The sequence below is a fragment of the Melozone crissalis genome, unplaced genomic scaffold (assembly GCF_028551555.1).
Source record: "Melozone crissalis strain CALT ecotype California unplaced genomic scaffold, PUWL_Pcris_2 ptg000005l_1, whole genome shotgun sequence".
Classification (NCBI taxonomy): Eukaryota; Metazoa; Chordata; class Aves; order Passeriformes; family Passerellidae; genus Melozone; species Melozone crissalis.
This window is the reverse complement of record NW_026535783.1, coordinates 52,919,938-52,939,665: the sequence shown is the minus strand read 5'-3', so window position 1 is coordinate 52,939,665 and position 19,728 is coordinate 52,919,938. Positions and strand designations below refer to the sequence as shown.

The 19,728-nt window shown below is 36.6% G+C and overlaps 1 protein-coding gene across 1 annotated transcript in view; it reads right to left on the bottom strand.

Moving 5' to 3' along the window:
* Positions 1 to 6,214: 6,214 nt before the first annotated feature.
* Positions 6,215 to 19,728, bottom strand: part of JMY (junction mediating and regulatory protein, p53 cofactor) — a 63,172-nt gene continuing 49,658 nt past the window's right edge. Inside the window, exons 8-11 of the mRNA XM_054282883.1 lie at positions 17,287 to 17,382; positions 15,508 to 16,054; positions 13,593 to 13,903; positions 6,215 to 10,364 (exon numbers count right to left, since the gene is read on the bottom strand). Coding sequence (XP_054138858.1) covers positions 13,596 to 13,903; positions 15,508 to 16,054; positions 17,287 to 17,382 — 951 coding nt within the window. The 3' untranslated portion in view covers positions 6,215 to 10,364; positions 13,593 to 13,595. The remainder of the gene's footprint in view (positions 10,365 to 13,592; positions 13,904 to 15,507; positions 16,055 to 17,286; positions 17,383 to 19,728) is intronic.

Sequence of the window (19,728 nt, the reverse complement as noted above, 5' to 3'; positions counted from 1 at the left end):
GAATGAGGTGCTGACTGTTGTGCATGAACATCTCAACCTCAGTGAGGAAGCATTGGGGATCTTCTAAACAAGCATTACTGAGGCATGCTACTAGAAAGTACCTTGAATCAGAGCTGTCATAGAGACAGCAACGCAAGTATTTTCAGAAGACATGAGTTTTCATGCTCTTCACCGATGATGATAACTGTATTGCACAAATAGAAAATACCTATAAGGCACATGTAACTCAAGTTAAAATGCAAAAATGTGTTAGGATTGACAGCAAAAGTTCCCATCAAACTAGAAGATTTCTGTCATCAGCTAGAATAGGTGACAGGTCTTTTGCAAATGAATTATAGCTACGTTGGAAATCTCCATGAGAGAACAAGTACAAAGACAAGAACAGTTCTCTGTACCTGAGTCAGGCTGGGAAATCCATCTATGAGACTTAGTCTTGAGTAACAGGTTGGGTAGGTGGCAAACAGTACTGTCCTTTCAGAGGGGTTTAAAGGAATTTTGACACTTGGGCCATGTTGCAGTGATCAAACTGTGACAAGGACATAGATATCTAAAATCCAGAAGGGAATAAGGCCTCATAGAGCACAGAGCTGGTCAGCTCTGTGACTGAGCAAGCAACTGCACTGGAACTGCTGGTGTGCCCAAACATGGGATCCTCTCTCTGAACCTGGCAATGAGGATGACTCACTTATGGGATAAGAACAAGCAAGTTCACCAACCTTGAGGGCGGTTTTACAGCTCAGCAATAGCTGTTAGGTGGCTGTGGAATTTGTCATAGTATTTCAAGTCTCTGTTTTGAGGGGCTGCACCGGAAGAGGGGGCCACTACAAGAGGCAGTTGTAAGGTGACCTCCACGGCTCCCACAAGCACAGTGCTGGGTCTTACATGGCATAAATGCTGGCATGCAGCTACTTGGAAAATAGCCAGCTGGTGACAGTGGCATGTCAAGGGATCAGGCCTTCATCACCTGGAAGGTCTTCATGGATTTAAGTGAAGAAATTCTAATTTACATTATTTCAGGGTGAGTTTTTTTTTTAAACTGAAACTTCACAGCTTGCTATTGCAATGACACATTGATGGGTTAATAGAAGACACTGTCCTATTGGGAAACAGCTAGGCTCCTTCCACTGAGAAGGGAGCAGAAGCTAAAGTTTGCATTCAATTAGCCAAGCTGGTATTAGTGATAGTACCAAGCACATCCTTATCCAGAAGCATCCCTGCAACCTTGAGCATCCACAAAGGACTGCAGCAAACTCATTCATCTGGGCCTCAAAAGGCAGGGATTCTGTAGTTATCTCAGGCAGCTAATGGCTGGGAGCAGGACCCAGGTGTATCCCAGATGGCTGACAGCGCAGTCTCAACAAATGCTGTCTGGAACACAAAGTTTCTGTTCAAAGTTTCTTACTGCAAATGGAGATTAAAAGCTGAGTACTTGAAGGGTTGGGGTTTTCTGCAAAATGGGACATAGCACTAACTTGGAAATGTAACTGCTTTTGAGTATTTAAATATAATGCATGTTATTTTGTACACCAATAAAGCAAAGCATGCCCTGGTAGGCACTGTGTGGCTCACGTTTTCCCTGAATACATAGCCCAAGTAGACTTTTTTTAATTTAAAGACTGACAAACCTGATCTCCTAAACAGAGATTTGCTTTAACTAACAGAACCTTTGACTGAGGACAATTTCTGCACTCCTATAATACTTTCCCAGAATGGCTGAATGAGAGTAGGCACCCTCCAAGTATTACTTGGGGTTTTTTGACCATCTCCTGGCCACAAGCACTGATAGAATGGCCCATGAATGGTCAGACCTTGCAAAAGCCAACAGCCTGACTTACTGAGCACAGTTTGACATAGAGCTGAGTGACAGAGCAAGGTATGGGTGTGTCAGGGGCACATAAAACACTGTGGTAAAGCGGGGAAAATAAATTTCCTCCTGCAGTGGTGCTGGGCAGGAGAACAAATGTTATGTTTCAACTTACTCTGCTATTAAGAGAAGACTTTTCAGCAGCAGAAATCTTTAGGAAACCATGACAAAAATATATGTATGCCATTGACAGAACTATAGGATATGCGCTTTTTCTTTCTTTTTTGATACTATAAATATTACTTTATAATGCCAATTTAAGACATTTTTTAACATATCATTAGAAACCAAGAGCAGTGTGCAGTGGTTTTTCTGTCAAATTGCTTTCACAGGACTTTGTCCACTCCAGCAGTCATTTTACTCACAGCCAAGTGCATGTGATGGGGAAAATGGCCATCCTTTATGGTGCTTCAAAAGAAGTTGATTCATAAATGTCTGTTACTGGTGTTTAAATTGTGCTTTTAACATGCATGGCAGTTTGAGCATGCACTGATGATTTTGTATGCTAAGAACTCAGTTACACTCTTACTGAAATTGAATGGGATCAAAATAAAGTACTGAGGAAGAAAAAGTATAGTTAATATAAGTCCTTTGTATGAACTGCATGATTCTTCAATCTTCCTTATTCCTGACTTTTAAACAGTAATGTACAAAGGGAATGTGATGCTAATTAGAAAAGTTGTTATGATGAAAGAATGAAGTAAACAGTGACTTATGTTTGAAAGACTGTGAATGTGCTTAGTCTTATGTAAGCAATGTGGGGTATAGTGAGACGTCTCAGAGAAGTCAAGAAGGCTGCTGCATTCCATGGTGAGGAACAAGTGACAAGAAAGCAATACAGATGATTTGCCCGTGACACAAGTATCTCCAACAAACATCCCAGAAATAGCACAAAACTACAATAGGAAAAAGGGTTAAGACAGCAGATACAGTGTGAATGTGAATATAACCTTTGTTTTGGTTTAGGTTTTTTCCCAAAGTTTTGGTCGATTAATGATAAGCAAACCCCAGCAACAACAGAGCCAGCAGCTTTAACAGCACAGAGTAATCTGTGCTTGTTTTTATCCACCGGCCCTTCCTGTGGAGGCAACAGTTCAAGGGTGATGTGCTGTTTTTGAGCTGATGAAAATCTGGACATTGAGCATGACTGTGGTGAAGATTTGCATAAAGTTTAGAGAAAGTAATTAGAGACTGAGAATCTTACTACAAAGGGGGAAAGGCAGAAATGCTTCTCTGTGGGATCAGTTCTGCAGGATGGAGATTGGGAGAGATACTTGCAGCACTTCTGTGAGCAAGGTAGGTTACACAGCGATGATACTGCAGCTTCTTGGGAACACCCCTGGGATGGTTTTCTGCTTAAGGGCAGTTTGTGCAAGCAAAGTGATGCCTGTAACAGTTAAAAGGCTGACATGTACATAGCTAAGGTTTAAGACACAATTTTAAACATTTTTATGGACATTATAACCTTCCTTTATAAATGGTAAAAAACACAGTGGCACACACAGTGTGCACAACTCTGTAATGGTATATTTAGACCTGTGCCTTCAGCATAAAGCTCCAGCTGCAGTGGTGGCAGTGACATGCTGATGGCTTGCTGATCCCAAGATTCAGAGATACTGTGGCACTCCAGGATTCCTCTAAACTCCCTCCAATTGCAGGAAGAAGGAAGCCTATAAAATGAGCTTCTCCCTATGATGGGAAGCAGCAGTAAGAACTGCTGAGAAAAGCCACAGTTCATAGGTTTTGGAAAAAAAATCGGCAGAATACACCTTCCATTTTTACTTCTTTCTCTTGTACCTACTGCCTTTGTTGAGCATTAAGAGGTGGAACAGAGACAAACCCTGCACGTATCAGTAGTTCTCCTATTTCAGAGGCATTGTGGCCCACTGAGTGTTTATTTATAATGTACCTTTGTTTTACATCTGACATGTTACAAGCAGGAAAAAAAAATGGTTCTTTCATCTTCTGTGTTGTACAAACAAGAGGCCTTATTTTGCATGACATACCACTGCCTTTTAAGTCTGCCTACAGATTACATTGACTCATCTGCAATCCTGATGCATACACTAAATTCACTTCCAACCTGTACTGATACTGTAGAGAGTTATAAAAAAACAATCAACTTATCTACTGAAGCCAGTGCCAAACAGAACCAGCTGATGGAGCATCAGTTTGTCCTGCAGAGCAAAACCTGTGCAGGCACCCACATCAAGGTCACACACTGCCAGAGCTTTAGAAACAGTCCTCAGACACAAATGTAACTCTCTTCCCTCTTAAGTCAGCAACAATCAAATAACTGATTATTTCAAAACACATTTCCTACTTCTTCTACATGTTCTTCCATAACCCAAAATTAAGTCATTATTTCCTGGCATGAAAAACACCATTAGGAAACCAAAGTCAGACAGCTTTGAATTTTGTGCAAGACGTTGCAATGTAGATTTGCACTGCAAATACAAAGTTGGTTTCATGTTGCTCTTTGAAACGTCCTTTTTTCTTGTTTTCTCAGGATTGTAATAGCACTAAAAAGTTCCTGTTTCAGAAATACACTGGGTTTTTGTTTCTTCATGTTAAGGAACCAGCTAGAAATAGAACCTACAGCACTGCACCAAAAACATAAAAGCAAAAGGGAAAAGAGATACAATATAAAGATACCTTCTTTGCAAGACTTAGGTCTACATAAATAGTAACACAAAATGGCTAGAGCAATAAAGGAAGAACTTACAAACACCTAGGAACTCCAGTGAGGGACACGTTAGGTGTAAATAAGGGTGCCAAGCTCTTAACATTTCAGTATTTAAACTTTCACCCTTTTTGATAGAGTGTTTCTGTCTTTTGATCAAGAGATGGAAAGTGGGTGTGATTTGTAATTAGGCACAACTACCCAGCATCATTTAGGAGCAAGGTTCTTCTGCAATACTGATATAGTTCATGTGGCTTCCTTTACAAAGATGTTACCTAGCTACAAATATTCCAGGCTGCAACATAGCTTAGAAGCAACCACCTACCATGACAGAGAATTTGAGGAATTGTAAGAATACCAATGGGAACTGAAATGAATTCAATCTGAAATTGCTTTTTGTGGGAATCAAACGTATTTTTAAATGCTAGTATATAATCAAAATTAAAACCAAGACAGTGATCAAATAAATATCCTTTAATAAAGAAAAGAGGAATAATTTTAAAGCACCAAAACTGTGAGTATGATGTTACATCGCATGTACAATAAGGTGAATGCAGTACTTTGCATACAGATTTAAATTTCTGAATCATGATAATAAAACCCCATGAAATACACAGCAATAAACTTGCACTGCAGAAAAGCTGCATGAAAGAAAAAAGACCAAGAAGCAGACAATTAAATTTTTTTTAGTTTCTAGGTATTGCTAGAAATCTTTGTTTAGTTATTAAACTTTTTTTTAAACATACTTGTGCTTAATACTTAATAACTTCGAGCATTTTCAGGCATAGTAAATTTGCAGAGTTGTTTACAATAAAATATGCATTTAATATGTCCTTTTGAATATAATGGAATTAAAGAACTTTCTTAACGCCAAGCACAATGTGCTAGTAGTGTCTTAGTCTAATGATAATACTGCACAAAGCTAGTGAATGGAAAATTTGTTTTCATTATTTCTTATTTATTCTACAGGCTTAACAAAGGAGTTAGTTTCATTAAGCTTCACTGGCTTCATTCATTAAGACAACTTGGAGCCATCTGTATTTTTTTAGCTTTCCTTTCATGATGACACATTTGCATACATGTAAAATGAAATTCAAAACATATAGCAACAGCAACAACACGCTGGAAGATGTTAAGAGAATATCCCCAATGCCCAACACCTATTAACCAATTCAGAAGTCAAAACTATGTTTATACTCTGAAAATCAAGCCAGTTTATGGCAAACAAATTCCTGGATAGGTGACAGTCTCTGGAATAAAGTCTCTGCAGAGTTTGGGCTATACACACCAAAATGGTGCGCATCATCCTTTCTGCTTGTTTTCAATGGACACACTACTGGTTAATGAGCTTTAGATAATGCTCTACACATTAATATTAAAAACTCAGCAGAATAAAATTAATTGCTTGGTCATTTTCCATATTAGAGGTACAGAGCATTCACATTTGAGAATGGAAAGATGACCTTTTCTGTCAAATTCTGAAGCTCTGAGCAACAGAATATAGAAGACCTGAATCACAATAAAAATACATAAATGCCAGGTTGCAGATTCACCAAAGCCAGAGCTGTGAGTTTTGGATTAACAGTCAAACTGAAAGGGAAGTACAAAGACCAATATATGCAACAGCCCCTCCCACAAATATATTGGCATGCCCGCCCTCCCTCCCTTGACCCTCCTAAAAATTCTAAGTATTTATGTATTAGGCAGCAATTAAATATAAATTGACTTTGTAGGAAAACTTAAATTACAGTATATTTATAGGTTAAAAATAGCCATTGTGTTGATAGCATTGATAGCAGAATGTTGATGTGCTTATTACATCAAAGAGCAATTTGCAGTCAAGTTTAGGATAACCTACTGTCAGCTCCAAGAGGACTGAAATCATGCAACATGCTCTCCCAGTAAGGTGCTTCTGTTACTCCTTTTCTTTGCAAGAAGCTTTGCTTGTTCTTAACATTAATTCTGAAGTGCGAAACATCAACAACATATTGTCCATGCTTATGAAATCATTACCAGAAATACATTCAGGTAATTTAATTACATAAGCATTACAATGAAAATAAAATCTGATTACACGCATGAGCAAACTTGATTTACAAATTACACTCCTGAAATTCAGTGCAACAAATGGAATAAGGGTAACATTAACCAATAATGTTTCTGCCTCCTCTTCTCAATAAGTTGCATCTTCAATAATGCATCTATCATTACTTTATTATTAAACAGTACAGAATATAGTGCTTATACTCAAAATGATTCTTTACAAATAATGTAGTGAAGTATGTTGAGTTCTATCCCCAATTCAGTCACAAAAGTACACAATATATAATCATACTAATTTATTTTACAAGTGTCTGGTGTAGAATGCAGACTGTCAGATTAAAAAAAGGAAAAACGAAACAAAACCAGGCAAAACTTAGAAGTGATGTTTGAAAAGAATAAAAAAAAAGCCTTCATCTACCCTACACAGATAACTAACATGAAAATACAGTAAAGTGAGTAAGACTATTGGTCATTTGTAAAGGATCTGGAAACCTCCATGAATGAGAACATTAAATTCTTGTTGATATAAATTCAATTTCTGAACAAGACTATTGCTGTTTACCTTACATTTTGGTTATTTTAGCAGAAACCAAGGATTTGGTTTCTTGTTCCCATTTATAAAAGGTTTTTCAATCCTTACATAAGCATTTGTACAATGAACATTATGCATCCCAAATCTTTACTTCACTGGATGTTATAGCATAGTAAAACTTTTAATTTCAAAAAAGAAATAAGTTTCTAAAAATAGAAAAAAGCCGAAAAGCTGACAAACTACTTAAGATAAATAACTAGCAACAGAACAATGCAGCCACAACAATAAAATGAAAAATATCAATAGGTAGGTCTTTTTATGGAGGCTCTTTTTCCTTGCGCATGTTTACGTGTTTTTCCTTAGTGATGCTTGCCAAGATTTCTCACAATGATTACAGCGTTTCTCAGCTGTGGAGGAACTGATCTCAACGCAGGACTGTCATAATTTCCCTAAGTTTCTTATAAATACACTAAACTTTCCCCTTCTTCTGCAGTAGCCATCCCACTGGAAAATTTCACATGGCAGAGGATGGTACCTTTTATGCATTAGCCTGTATACACTACATATGCACAATTTTTATATCAAAGTGAAAATTACATGAAATTGTGACATCTAGTGACTCATGGAGATTTAAATTCAGGATTTTTTTTTTTTGGTAGGATGAGGGAAAAAAATTCATTCATTTTCCACATAGAAGATGGCAGCTTTGAACTGATACATACTGCTATGCTCAGCGTAACAACTACTTTTTGTGTGCCATAAAATACATGCTCATATGAGAACTCCATTTCTATTGAGACTAAGCTACTACAGAAATCTAAGATTTCAGCTAAATATGAAACAGATTAAAAAGAGTAATTTTCATCAATCATGCACACATTTTTCAAGGCAAAGATGACAGATCACATGGCAAACATATCTGAAAACTGTAGTAGAGTACAGCATGGAGCTATTTAGATAACAACACAGTGGTAAACTGCAGACAAACGTGTTGTGCAAGGGAACCACTGCACAAATACTTCAAAATTACACTATTTTTCCTCGGCTTGAAATTTTGCTAGTGTTCTGTATGCATACTCTAAGGAATAAAACCGCAGGCTGGAAAATAGGAAAAAATGAACATAAAAGTTCCTTGTTTAATTTAGCACTAAGTTTCAGATGAAATGTATAATGTGCATTACCATTTCACATCAAAGTTCTGTTTTGTGCTACAGCCAAAAATTTATTTGATTACCTTGATTTCAATGTGTGGTGCGACTGAAAGTACAAACAAATGCAGAACAAAACAGCTGATGGTACAGGCAGTGTTGAATGATTATGATGAACCTTGAAAGTGCTGCTATTGCTGCACGAACACAGCATCAGACAGCTCGCAACCATACCACGTAGCGCAGACTTCGGAGAATAAGTTTAAGAAGAAAGCATCATGAAGTTTTAGGCCTGTGGGAAACCAGTATCAGGTGTTTCACACAGCTGAAAAATAGAGACCTAGCAACTAACACAGCAAAATCTATATAATTCTACAGTAACGCTGCTCGTAGGTGCTTTGAAAATCAATGTTCACTAACTTTATAAGTAAGGCAACATGGTTAAGAAAATCCTCCCGAGATGTTTGACAGAGCTTTAATTTTTGGACAGCCACAGCAAAACATCTTCAATAGACTGAAGGGTCCCAGAGCTGAGGTTCCTTTAGATTACACAGCCTATTGCTAAGGTAAGGTCTCCTGCTCCTCTCTCTGTAAGTAAACGGCAAGACGTGAAATCCCCTGTTATAAATGTTAACACAGTACGTGTTCCATTACATGACAGCAGCAATGAGTAACTCCACTTAAAAGAACCCAGATCCCCATAAAGTAGTTTATCTGTCAAAAGAGGAACAGTGAATGGACCACACAACACAAAGGACAGGGACTGTGTATTTCTCAAACACAGTGTATGTTACACTAGTAAAAACAAAATGCTAGTGGAAATTCAGCTTTCCTAGAAGTGTAACGGGCTGATTTTTAATACCACATGAGGTTTTTAGGTGGTACAAGGCTACTTGTATCTCTGTATTGACATACCTCTTGGTACTGTGGTATCGTAAGAGTAGCTGCCTGCAGCCATTAGTCATGAGGTTTAGGGCTATTCCTAAGTATTCACTGCAGAGGAAGTTGTAACTCTCCTTTAAAAATAAAACAGTCAGAATCAAAAGAAACTTTTTTCAGCCAGTAGGCTTTTGGGTATGAAATACAAACATTTTCGCAGCCACTAAAGGGAAAAATGAAAACCAGCAAGAATAGCATGATTTTCACAACTCAATTATCAGAATTCTTAAGTGCTTTGATCTTTTTTTAAAGAAGGCTGCTTAGACTAATCAAAAGCCATTTTAAACCAAAAGAGAAAAATATTTTTAAGTATGAAATTACAAAATATTGCTTCTTATAACAAATGATAAAAGTATAACTAACTTGGTTCAGCATAGCTAAATATTTTTAAAAAGCATGAAAATGTCTACTTTAAAAAGATGTCAGACTAAACATGACCTTCTAAAAAGGTGCTGCAGTATGTCTTACTAAATATATCATGATGGAAACAAACACATTCTTGAATATGTATTGAATTCAACTCTTAATTCTCATTGTGCTGTGGTCACTTGTTGCTTTTCATACTGATATATGCTTCTTCAAGCTAAGAAGAAAAAAAGTCTTAGTTGCATGTTACTGAATTTCAGCTACTGTAGTGCAACTAGGAATTCTCTTTCTGGAATATCAGACTGCTACACAGCAAGCTTCTCTGCAGGGAGCCATTTCGTTGAATTTTCAAGCACATGAGATATTCAGTGCAGTGAAGGGGCCATTTTACAGCTGGTTTAGAACCCCAAAGTTACTCTAACAGCAAGTAGTCTCCCAGCTCAAAATGGCCCCCTCACTTAACTGGCCGTACATTACTAACGCAAATATAAAAAGTGCTTAATAATTGGGCATTCTTGATAGTATAAAATGCATGTCTTAACAACTTAGCTTTGTGCCCCAACCAGAATTTGTTTGAACAAATAAAGAAAAAAGTGACCTGAAATTAACATTTCAGGCCATTTTTTTCCAAGTACTGAGTTATTTGCCAAAGAAAGACTATTTCTTTGCCAAAGAAAGCCTCCTGTGGAATTCATGGTCATAACTGCTGGCTCTGAATTCTCAAAAATGCAGAAGAAAAGTAAATCTTCAACTGGGGTTTCTTTTCGCACGTTGGTGGCTGTCAAGCACCTGTTTGGAAAGAAAGAAAAAGGAACATCTGAAAACTAAACTGCTGTACAGATATTATCAACATATTAGGCAATTCTAATATGCAATATAGTGAGCAGTGCAATATACTGAGCAAAGGTTCTCTTTGCTCCCAGGATAATGACACAGTGACTCTGGAGCCAGAACACACATTTGACCAGGACTTTTTTTTTTTTTTTGCCTTCTGGTATTACTGGCAGTTAACACAGATTAGAGTTTGAAAAGGCCCAAAATACTGCGTCAGAGAACAAAAGCTCCCTTGTTATCTGTTACTTTTGTCCACCACTGACAGGAACTCAGGTTCTGCATTACTTACAGTACTCTTAGTGTACTATGGTGCACTATTATGTACTCATATGCAGATATTCTCAGGATACTTTTGATAACCAGTAATCTCTCAGATTTTTCATACAGAAGCTACTACATATTTATACTGCTTGCTCAGCTACTTCAATATACAGAATGCCTCAGTATCTTTTTACATGTTTCAGAGTGTCTGTCTGGAAAGAACCCCTCTTTAAAAGACTAGCCATAACTTTATGTATAAGTTAACTCACAGAACAGGAAATACAAGAAATTACTAGGTCTCCTGCAAGAATTAGTTACTGTTAGTTTTGTCTTCAAACTTCAATAATTAATGAAACCACTTCAGTGAGCACTACTAACACTCCCTCCTTCACATGTATCAAGGAACTTTCTGGTACTCAATAAATATACATCACTGTATCAGATTTAGCCTTCCTTTTGTAAGGCAAATATGTGCATTACACTTAGCCTATACAGACATATGTGTAATTAAGCATAATTCATAAAAAAATGTGTGCCAACTCATTACTGTAAACATGTTTTCAACCTACAATCTCTATGCTACTGTTTTGGCATGTGTAGCACAAGTTCAAAACCAGTTGATCAGTCTTAAAACATGATATTAAGTGGATAACCTTACAGTAAAAAATACCAGCCTGCTATTTCTACCACAGATTTTCATTACTTTGCTCTTTTATGATGAATGCTAGTAAACCAGTCTGTATCTTCAAGCAAGTATGCTCATCTATATGGAAAGCATTTTTTCAGTTGCGTTTTTCAAGGGCTTTGTCTCAATCTCTGCTGTTTCTGAGCTATTTTTTGATGAAGTGAATATCCCCAAATTTTCTGAGCTGTTCTTTACAACCATTTTTCAATCTAAACTATTATGTGTTAAATAATCTAATTTTAAAAAAATCCTAACAGGGTTGTTTTTGTAATAAAACAGAACAATGGTAAGAGAAAGCAAGCCTCAGATATGTAAAGAACAAGGAGCACATACTCCTGGCACTGAACTGACACTGAATACTGCTTTTAGGTCTAAATGATTTCACAGGACTTCAGCAGGATGTAGACAGGTAAAAAAGAGACAACAACCAGGGACCACCTGGCAGTGATTTTCAACCTGCATTATGAACTCCTTTTATGGGGCTGCAAATAGCAGAGAAAAACATTTATTTACATTGTGTGGCAATGACCACAGAATATTTCTAAGACACACTTCCAGTGTAAAATGCTTAGGAGGTCAACCAATTTAATTTTAAAAAAATTAAGTCAGTCTTGGAAAATTTCTTTGTATTTTGCAAAAAAAATGCAAACAAAATCCTAAACAGTCAAACAGATTTACTAAAATCAAAATCAAATCACAAAGTTTAAATTTGATCTGTTATCTAGGAAATGAGATTGCAGTCCAATTGCAATTGTACTAGGAAAGCCAAGTTAGTTCCAAGACATGTCTTTTCTTATAGCTGCCACTTGATTTCTGAAGAGTTGTGGTAGTGGGAGTTTTCAATATGCAAGGACTGAAAGAAGTTACATGAAAGAAAAATCATTTTTACTTGGAGTTTCAGCAAGAGTTAAGCACATCCCCACTCCTGGAGTTTCAACTACAAAACCAGCAGTACATTTGGTATGGAATAGAAGGAGCAAGCTATAATTAAACAGTGTGAAATCCTTAGGGTGGCCAATGGCTAGTTTGTGAGGAATTGAACGCAGCATTTATTTTCGTTTTCAAAAAATTAAAATATTAAAATTTGAAAATACCACAGCAATGCAACCGATTGAGACAGTACTTCATCATCACAAGAACATTCAGCAGATGATGTGCCAAGTCAGAATCAGTTTTTTAACAGCTGTAGCACTTTACCAACAGTCACTCTCCAGGTATGTTAACAACTAACCAGGGTAGAAATGCTGGATTGTGAACATTCAAAAAGGTTATATTCTTTCTACTGCTAACTGTGTTGCAAGGATTACAAATATTTGTCTTCCATTCTGTTTGAATAGCCCTTCTAAACAGATTTTTAATTTCTTTTCAGACTGTCATGCCTCTGGTTTCTCAGATTTTAGGTTTAGTGGGAACCTTCACTGATAGTCAAGTTCATTCATGTGTAACATGAGAGAGCCACCACAGAGAAGCAACCTATGCTGCTGGTGTAGTCACAAATATCTTTGTGCTACTGATGCAGCAATTATTTTGAAAATTGATCTCTTGCTGATTTTCGGTTTGTTCTGAAATCATTAATTTCATCTGCTGAAGTCTGATATCTGTACTTTCAGGCACTGTAGCTTAGTATTAATGCAGGTTCATGGAATTCATATGACCAGCAGAGGTAGAAATTGTATATTTACTGTTTACAGTCTGAAAATTCAATTAAGTCAGATTTTAGAGACTGAAACCAGGCCATAAGAAATCTCAGGGTAACCCACAAGATTTCAATGTGTTCAGCATTTAAACCTAACTGTCCTTCACTTAGAAGTTACTCAGTTTGAAATAAGACATACCCAATTTTTACAAGGCTAGAAATAATCAGCAAGAAGGTATAAGGTGTGTCCCAGAGTGATTGTGCTGCTTTTTAAACTTTTTAGGTAAACTGGGAACTGTCCCTTCAAATTAACTAAATAAAATCGAGCTTTTTTATGAAGTCATCCTGTCAATATTCAACAGAAGTACTGGAACAGTAAAAGGCTAACATACTGTCTAAAAAGAGCTTTTCCTTATTATAAACCTTAAATTCTTTGAAAAGTCGGTGATGCTCAATTCATATGTGCATTTTTACCACACTGGATGTCAGACAATTTAGTCACATTCCTACTAAGTCTCCCAGAATGCACAACCTGAGGCTTAGCTGCTACTGTTATAAAAAACTATTGTAGAAATTTTATCTTTAAACGTAGCTTAATTACAGGTTAGTTTTCCCAGTCTGTGCAAGGCAAACTCTCCTCTTCATCCTCTGACTCAGGAGATGCTTCCTTAATCCTTCGCAATGCTTCATGGATGCTCCTTGTCAGAGGGTCAGTATCAGGCAGAATTGTAAAGGATTCTCTCAAAACATCTTTCTGTACTTTCTTCAGTTTCACCCCTTTCCTGATCTGTGCCAAGATGTTATTGCTATCATCTTCATCAGGAAAAGGAGGGAGACTTCTCTGCTCAACTTTTCTTAAATGAAAGCTGCCACGTTTCAAGGAAGCCAGCACTTCATCCATCGGGGAACTCACTGCAGCAAATCAAAAGACCTTTGTATTATTTTCACAAAATTTTATCATTTTTAATTTTTATTTCCTCAAGACCAAAAAGTGCCAGCATACTATTAATATGATAGTCCCATTAATATGATAGTCCCCATACAAGTATAATGGTAGCTCCAATACTGTTTTAGCTTCTAAATAATCTTCCTTATTACCAGGACAAAGCTGGTTTATACAGACAGTTGTAATTTTTGTAACCACTTAACTTCCTATCAGGAAGAAAAACTTTCTGAACAATGTGGCTTTTCTGTTTGCAGTCAGGAAAGTCAAATGAACTGCAAGGATTTCAACATAATGAAAGTGTTTACTGCATCACTTTTTTTTACTTTAGAACTCGGGTAATGAATACATGTCTTATGTACTGGACTGTGGGATCCATTCTTTCCACTTGCATTTATAGGCTATTTTCACCTATTGCATGACTATTTCCACAAGCCAGCAAGGGAAGCAGCAATATAGTCAATTGCAAGAGCATGCGTTTTGTCGCTTCTTTGGGTTCATGTATTTGTTGGCATCTAGTCCCAGCACAGTTATAAAAATTGTCTTCCTTTATAAGTAATGAAAACAAAGAAGTCAGAGATGGTTCTTTATGGCAAATCCTTTCTTTATCCCTAATTTTGAAACTAGTCTTCTGCAAAAAAAAAAATCAGGCTTTTGCTCTTGTAAGAGCCATGAGTGGGAAATATCTTCACCTCAGAGAATGCATTATGATAAAGCATAATAAAGTTTAAACATTTTGCATACACTAGCATGTAATTTGTGCAGCACCTCTCTATCAATACATATCTATCTCCAGGTTCTTTTTTGTATATTGTACAATATGCTTTTTAAAACCTGTTTTGCATTTAGGAATAAGCTTTCTCTGTCCTACTGAAGGCCTAGAAGACAGAAAAAACACAATGAAAAGAGAAATATAAAAGAACAAAGTATTGCACATTTGAAGGAGGGAGGACAGACTGTAATGTCCCTGTCTGTCACAGAGAGACAAATTTCTGAAGCCACTTAAAAACTTGGAACATCTCAGTATAGAGTAGAGTGCTGCTGCAGACAGGAACAATATTCTTAAGAGGAATAATTTATTTGAATTTATATTTGTCATATTATGATGCATACAAAACTGTACACACAATAGGTGCTTTATAAAAAATTGCAAGATAAAATGCGAGTAAAATAAACAGTAGGAGCACATAAAAATTAATGTTATTCTGTTATTAAATAGAACACTGCATCTTCAGGTGAAACACAGAATATTTACAGGGCTAGCAGTAAGTAGATACATAAATATTCTTTTCAACAGCATTTAGGTCCATTTTCTATCTAGTCTAACATGGGATAATGTAGACTCAATTTCACAAGTGTTTTCCCACTGAACAAGTATGCCATGCTGTCATAAAAGCCCTAGTTGCCAGCATCTTTCAGCTAAAAAGGATTTAACAACTTTCCCATTAATAATAAATTAATCACAGCATACATTTTCCTACAGAATAATTTAAAAAATGAACTGATGTGCACTGCAATGTTTAAATTAATAACAACAAATTTTAAATTAAATATGCAGAAATTAAAACATTACCTCTTCTTCTCTGTAAACCCTCTATATCACCAGTCTTCTTAAGCTTCTTCTTGGCACTGACTAGCTGACTGCTATCAAACAGATGTGCTGGTGGGACACCAGAAGAGTGCTGAACTCCCTTCTCCACACTCTGACGTTTAACAAAGCTGTCACTTTTCTCTAAGGATTTGGTGGCATCTTCCTTGGAGGGCAAAGGTGGAGGTGGAGGTGGAGGAGGCAAAGGGGGTGGAAGCTGTACTCCAGTAGCAGTCTCTGGCTGAAGCTGGTCACTGGTGAGTGGAGAAGTGCTAACACAGGGCAGTTCAGAGGTAACACCATTAGGAGGCAAGGAGACATCTTGAAGTTGTTTTAAGCTTGTGGATTCCTGCACTGGCAAAGGCTGAACTGCTTTTTCCAATTTCACCTCCTCACTCTTCTCTTGGATTTGTATGGTTGCTGGCAAAGATTGAGGCTGCTCAACACAGGGCACTGAGCTGGCTGCACATTTTCTTCTTGCATGAGCCAGCCGCAGTCTGGTTGATTTAAGTATTACTTGCCCAGGGTACCGCTAAAGTGAATAAGGTATGGACAATTACGTAAGCAATTGCAATGGACTATTTTAGATTTTATGTACCTGTCATTTCTGACAAACACTATTCATTTTGCTCTGTATGTAAAAGGCAAATATATCCCCAGCTTTATGCAAAAAATTATTTGTAATTTTTTTTCTTATTTAAGCCACGATTTGATTAGCCTAATCAGTGAAATACATAGTTTAGAATTACGGTTTTACTAAGAATCAGATTACACACTCAAAACTGGTTTTTTACTGGAAACTAAAATTCAAAATTCCTTCTTCCTTTCCTCTTCTAAACCTGGTCAATGGCTCCCTCTGCAAGCGCAGACCAGTCCTGACTTAATACACTGGCCTTATATGTGAATCAAACTGTTTTAAAAGCTATATCTTGAGAACATCAAAAACTTTTAGCCTTAATTTACTTCTTAAATTTGCTGCCTCATTATCACTCTTTTCATATTAGTTTCATCCATAGCCTTTTTAAAGCAAAAAATTAAGCTGCTTCCGAAAGACAGGGGTAATATCTTTTGCACAACTGTGGAAGGCCTAAAGCAATAGCCTAAAGCCTTAGTATGTTAATAGAAAAAGTCAGCTCATGAACAATTGCTGGTTAAAATAAGTAAATTCGCTTCATTTTACAGAAGTTACAAAATTCAAGAGCCTTGCAAAAAATACGGACATGAATGTAATTCTGAAATACCACTGAAGAAGACAACTTCCCAGCAAAGAAACTTCTCATACCTTTATTTTTTTAATGTATACAACAAAAAGTCTTCACCAATTAATACAGTCCCTGTTTTCTTTCACTTTCAACCCTTTCCTTATTCCTTCCCCTTCATTCCACCTTCTATGCACTTTCTGATGCTTCCATTGTAATAAGAAGGGGCAGGTATTCTAGCAATCAGCAGCAGGGGGCCAGGTCAGATGACAATGCTCTTTGTGGGAAGTACTGTTTAGATTATACTTCTCAGGAATATTTGCCAATTGTCTTGTCACAAGGTATAGGTGCAAGAGTAAACAGAACCTTATTATGGCACTGGGAATGCAACAGTTAGAGGAATCTGTTACCACCAATGCCATATTTTGTTGGGAATTTTCCAAAGGTCAGTTAATTATACAACGAAAAAGAATCACTAATAGGAAAGTGAATGCCACTACTGGAATGAGTGAGAAGTTCTTTAGGAAAGAAAACAGCCGGAAAAGAAAAATTATTCTTCTGTTACCTGCTTAAATGTACGAAGTCTGTCCAGGGTTTTCTGTCGTTCCTGACTAACCCAGGAGCTCTTTCTTTCCTCTTCATCTTGCAACTGATCTCGTTTCTAAGAAAATATATGGAAGACATGTAAATATTACATCCAGTGCTTTATTCAGCTTCAATAGGAAAAAAACTCTTCTTCTAAATGTGAAGAGTTACTTAAAAAGATACTTCTCAAATGAACACAACCTCAAAATTTGGCCTCTGACTTCCCCTTAAAAAATAGTATACATTTCCTGGTTTGTTTTGTCAAAGAAATGCAAAACAGGAAAAAATGTTTCAATCTCAAACAGGAACACTTGGTAGACTTGTTACTTTGAGACATGAGAAATAACAAGTGACAGAATGCTATACTTAGAGATGTCCCACTGAATTAAAGTTATATAAATTAGCCAGAGAGCAAAGCAGTATAATTTCCCCCTCACTCCAATAACAAAATGACTGTCCAAATCACAAGGCTGTCCATTTAAACAAGCTGTATTAGTATTCTCAAAGTACAAGAATTCACAGAACTCAGCATCACAAAGTTTTGAACCCAACAGCAAGCAAATTAAGTACATGTTTTCATCCTTACATTTACAACAGTAAATATAAGTTTGTATTTACTCCAGCTTTTGTTACTTAATCCAGCTTGATTTTACATAATTGCACTTAAGTAAAGGTTTGACACTCTTCCTCATGCCTGGTACAGTTGTTTTTACTTGTGCAGAGATTTTACCTCATGGAAAACATACCTTTGGGTACATCTCCTTTAACTAATCACTCTTTCTTACAGAATTTCAGCAAGAGTTACTGCACCTTTGAAACAAACACTCACTCCTCAGTCAAATTTACTGGAAATGGAAGCTAATTACCAGAAGGTGAAATTCACTGCAGGCAAGTTCAGAAGCTATCAGGAAAAGTGATGTAACAGCTGACCACAAAGCAAAAACCCTGAGCAAAACCAGTAGCTTTAATTCTTAAAATGACTCACAGCATTTAATATTACTTTTGAAAGCTTATCTTCATAATCAAAAATTCTGATCACTTTTGTGAACATTTTACACTCATTCAGTCACCACAAAAGCAGTGTCTGCCTGCCATTTTCATAAGTCAGTTAGTGGCTGGTGTCCTTCACAAAAAGCCAACTCCTGTGATTTGGAAGGAAGGAAGTATAGATGCATTAGGGAGAGAAAGATGAGAGCATGTCTGAAAAATAGTAAGGACAGAAAACAAAGATGTGAAGAGAAGGAAAAGCATGTGGTAAAAGAAAATAAGAACAACGGCCAAAGAAGTTAGAACAGAAAAATAAAGAAAGGAAGAAAAGTAGTTCTATCACTGTACCTAAATGTTACATATGCATTCAGATCAAACTTTTCCTGAAGGGGTCTCAAAATCAAGGGGTTTTTTTGTTGTTTTTTTTTTTTTGTTTTGGCCGACTTGTGTATTTGGTTTTGTTTCACTTTTAAGTAAAATGGTGAAATTGCAATTCTTATTTGGTTTCAAATTTTGACTCCCTCTTTTCAAAATTCTTAATGAAATCCAGTAATTTAAAACCAATTTTACTGTAATGCTAGAATTTTTCAGTCACATTTTTACCAGAAAAACCCCACACAAACATAAAAAGTTAGCCAAGGTTCTTTGTATCATTCAAGCAAGCAACACCATAATATAAAGTTCTGCAGTACTTGAGAGACAATGAAGTCCTTTGGCTTTGTCAAGTCTTATTTGTAAGACTGATAAATGGCCTACAGTCCACATAGTAACTTCCTCTGCCTTATTATAAGAACTGATGAAAAAAAAATTTTTTTTTCAATTCCTTAAAGAATATACCAATACATACTGACTTTGACAAGTAGCTTTTCCACAAAATAAATTATGCAGCTGACTTCCTAGACAAAAATATCAATGTTAAAAATGTATAAGGATGAAATAGAATCACTTTCACTAATCTAATTGAAGCCTGAATTAAAGTGACTTGGATTTCAATGCATCTTTGTCAGGGATCTTTATCAAATATTGATACTATATCAGCTCCCAAGACCTAATCCAAAATTTGAATATTCCTTAAGATAAGCCTATTAGGTACAGCATAAGAGTCCAGCTGGTCTATTCTCTGCAACAAGACTATAAAAAAATCATGGAGCATCCATCTGGAACTACAAGTTTACACAACGTAATTCCAGTAATTGCTTTTGTAGAAGGAAGAAAAGTAGTAACCAAGCTTATTAAGATTCAAGAATAAATACGTGTGATTTCCTTGCTCCTATCAGCATAGCGAACATGGCATTCAGAGATGCTTAGAATCATTTATGTGCACATGATGATAAACATAACAAAACACTCAGAATGTCAATCTAGCATAAAGAACTGTTCTACTTGCTTGGTTCCCACGTCTTCCTAACACAACTATATACTCCCCCTTGCCAGC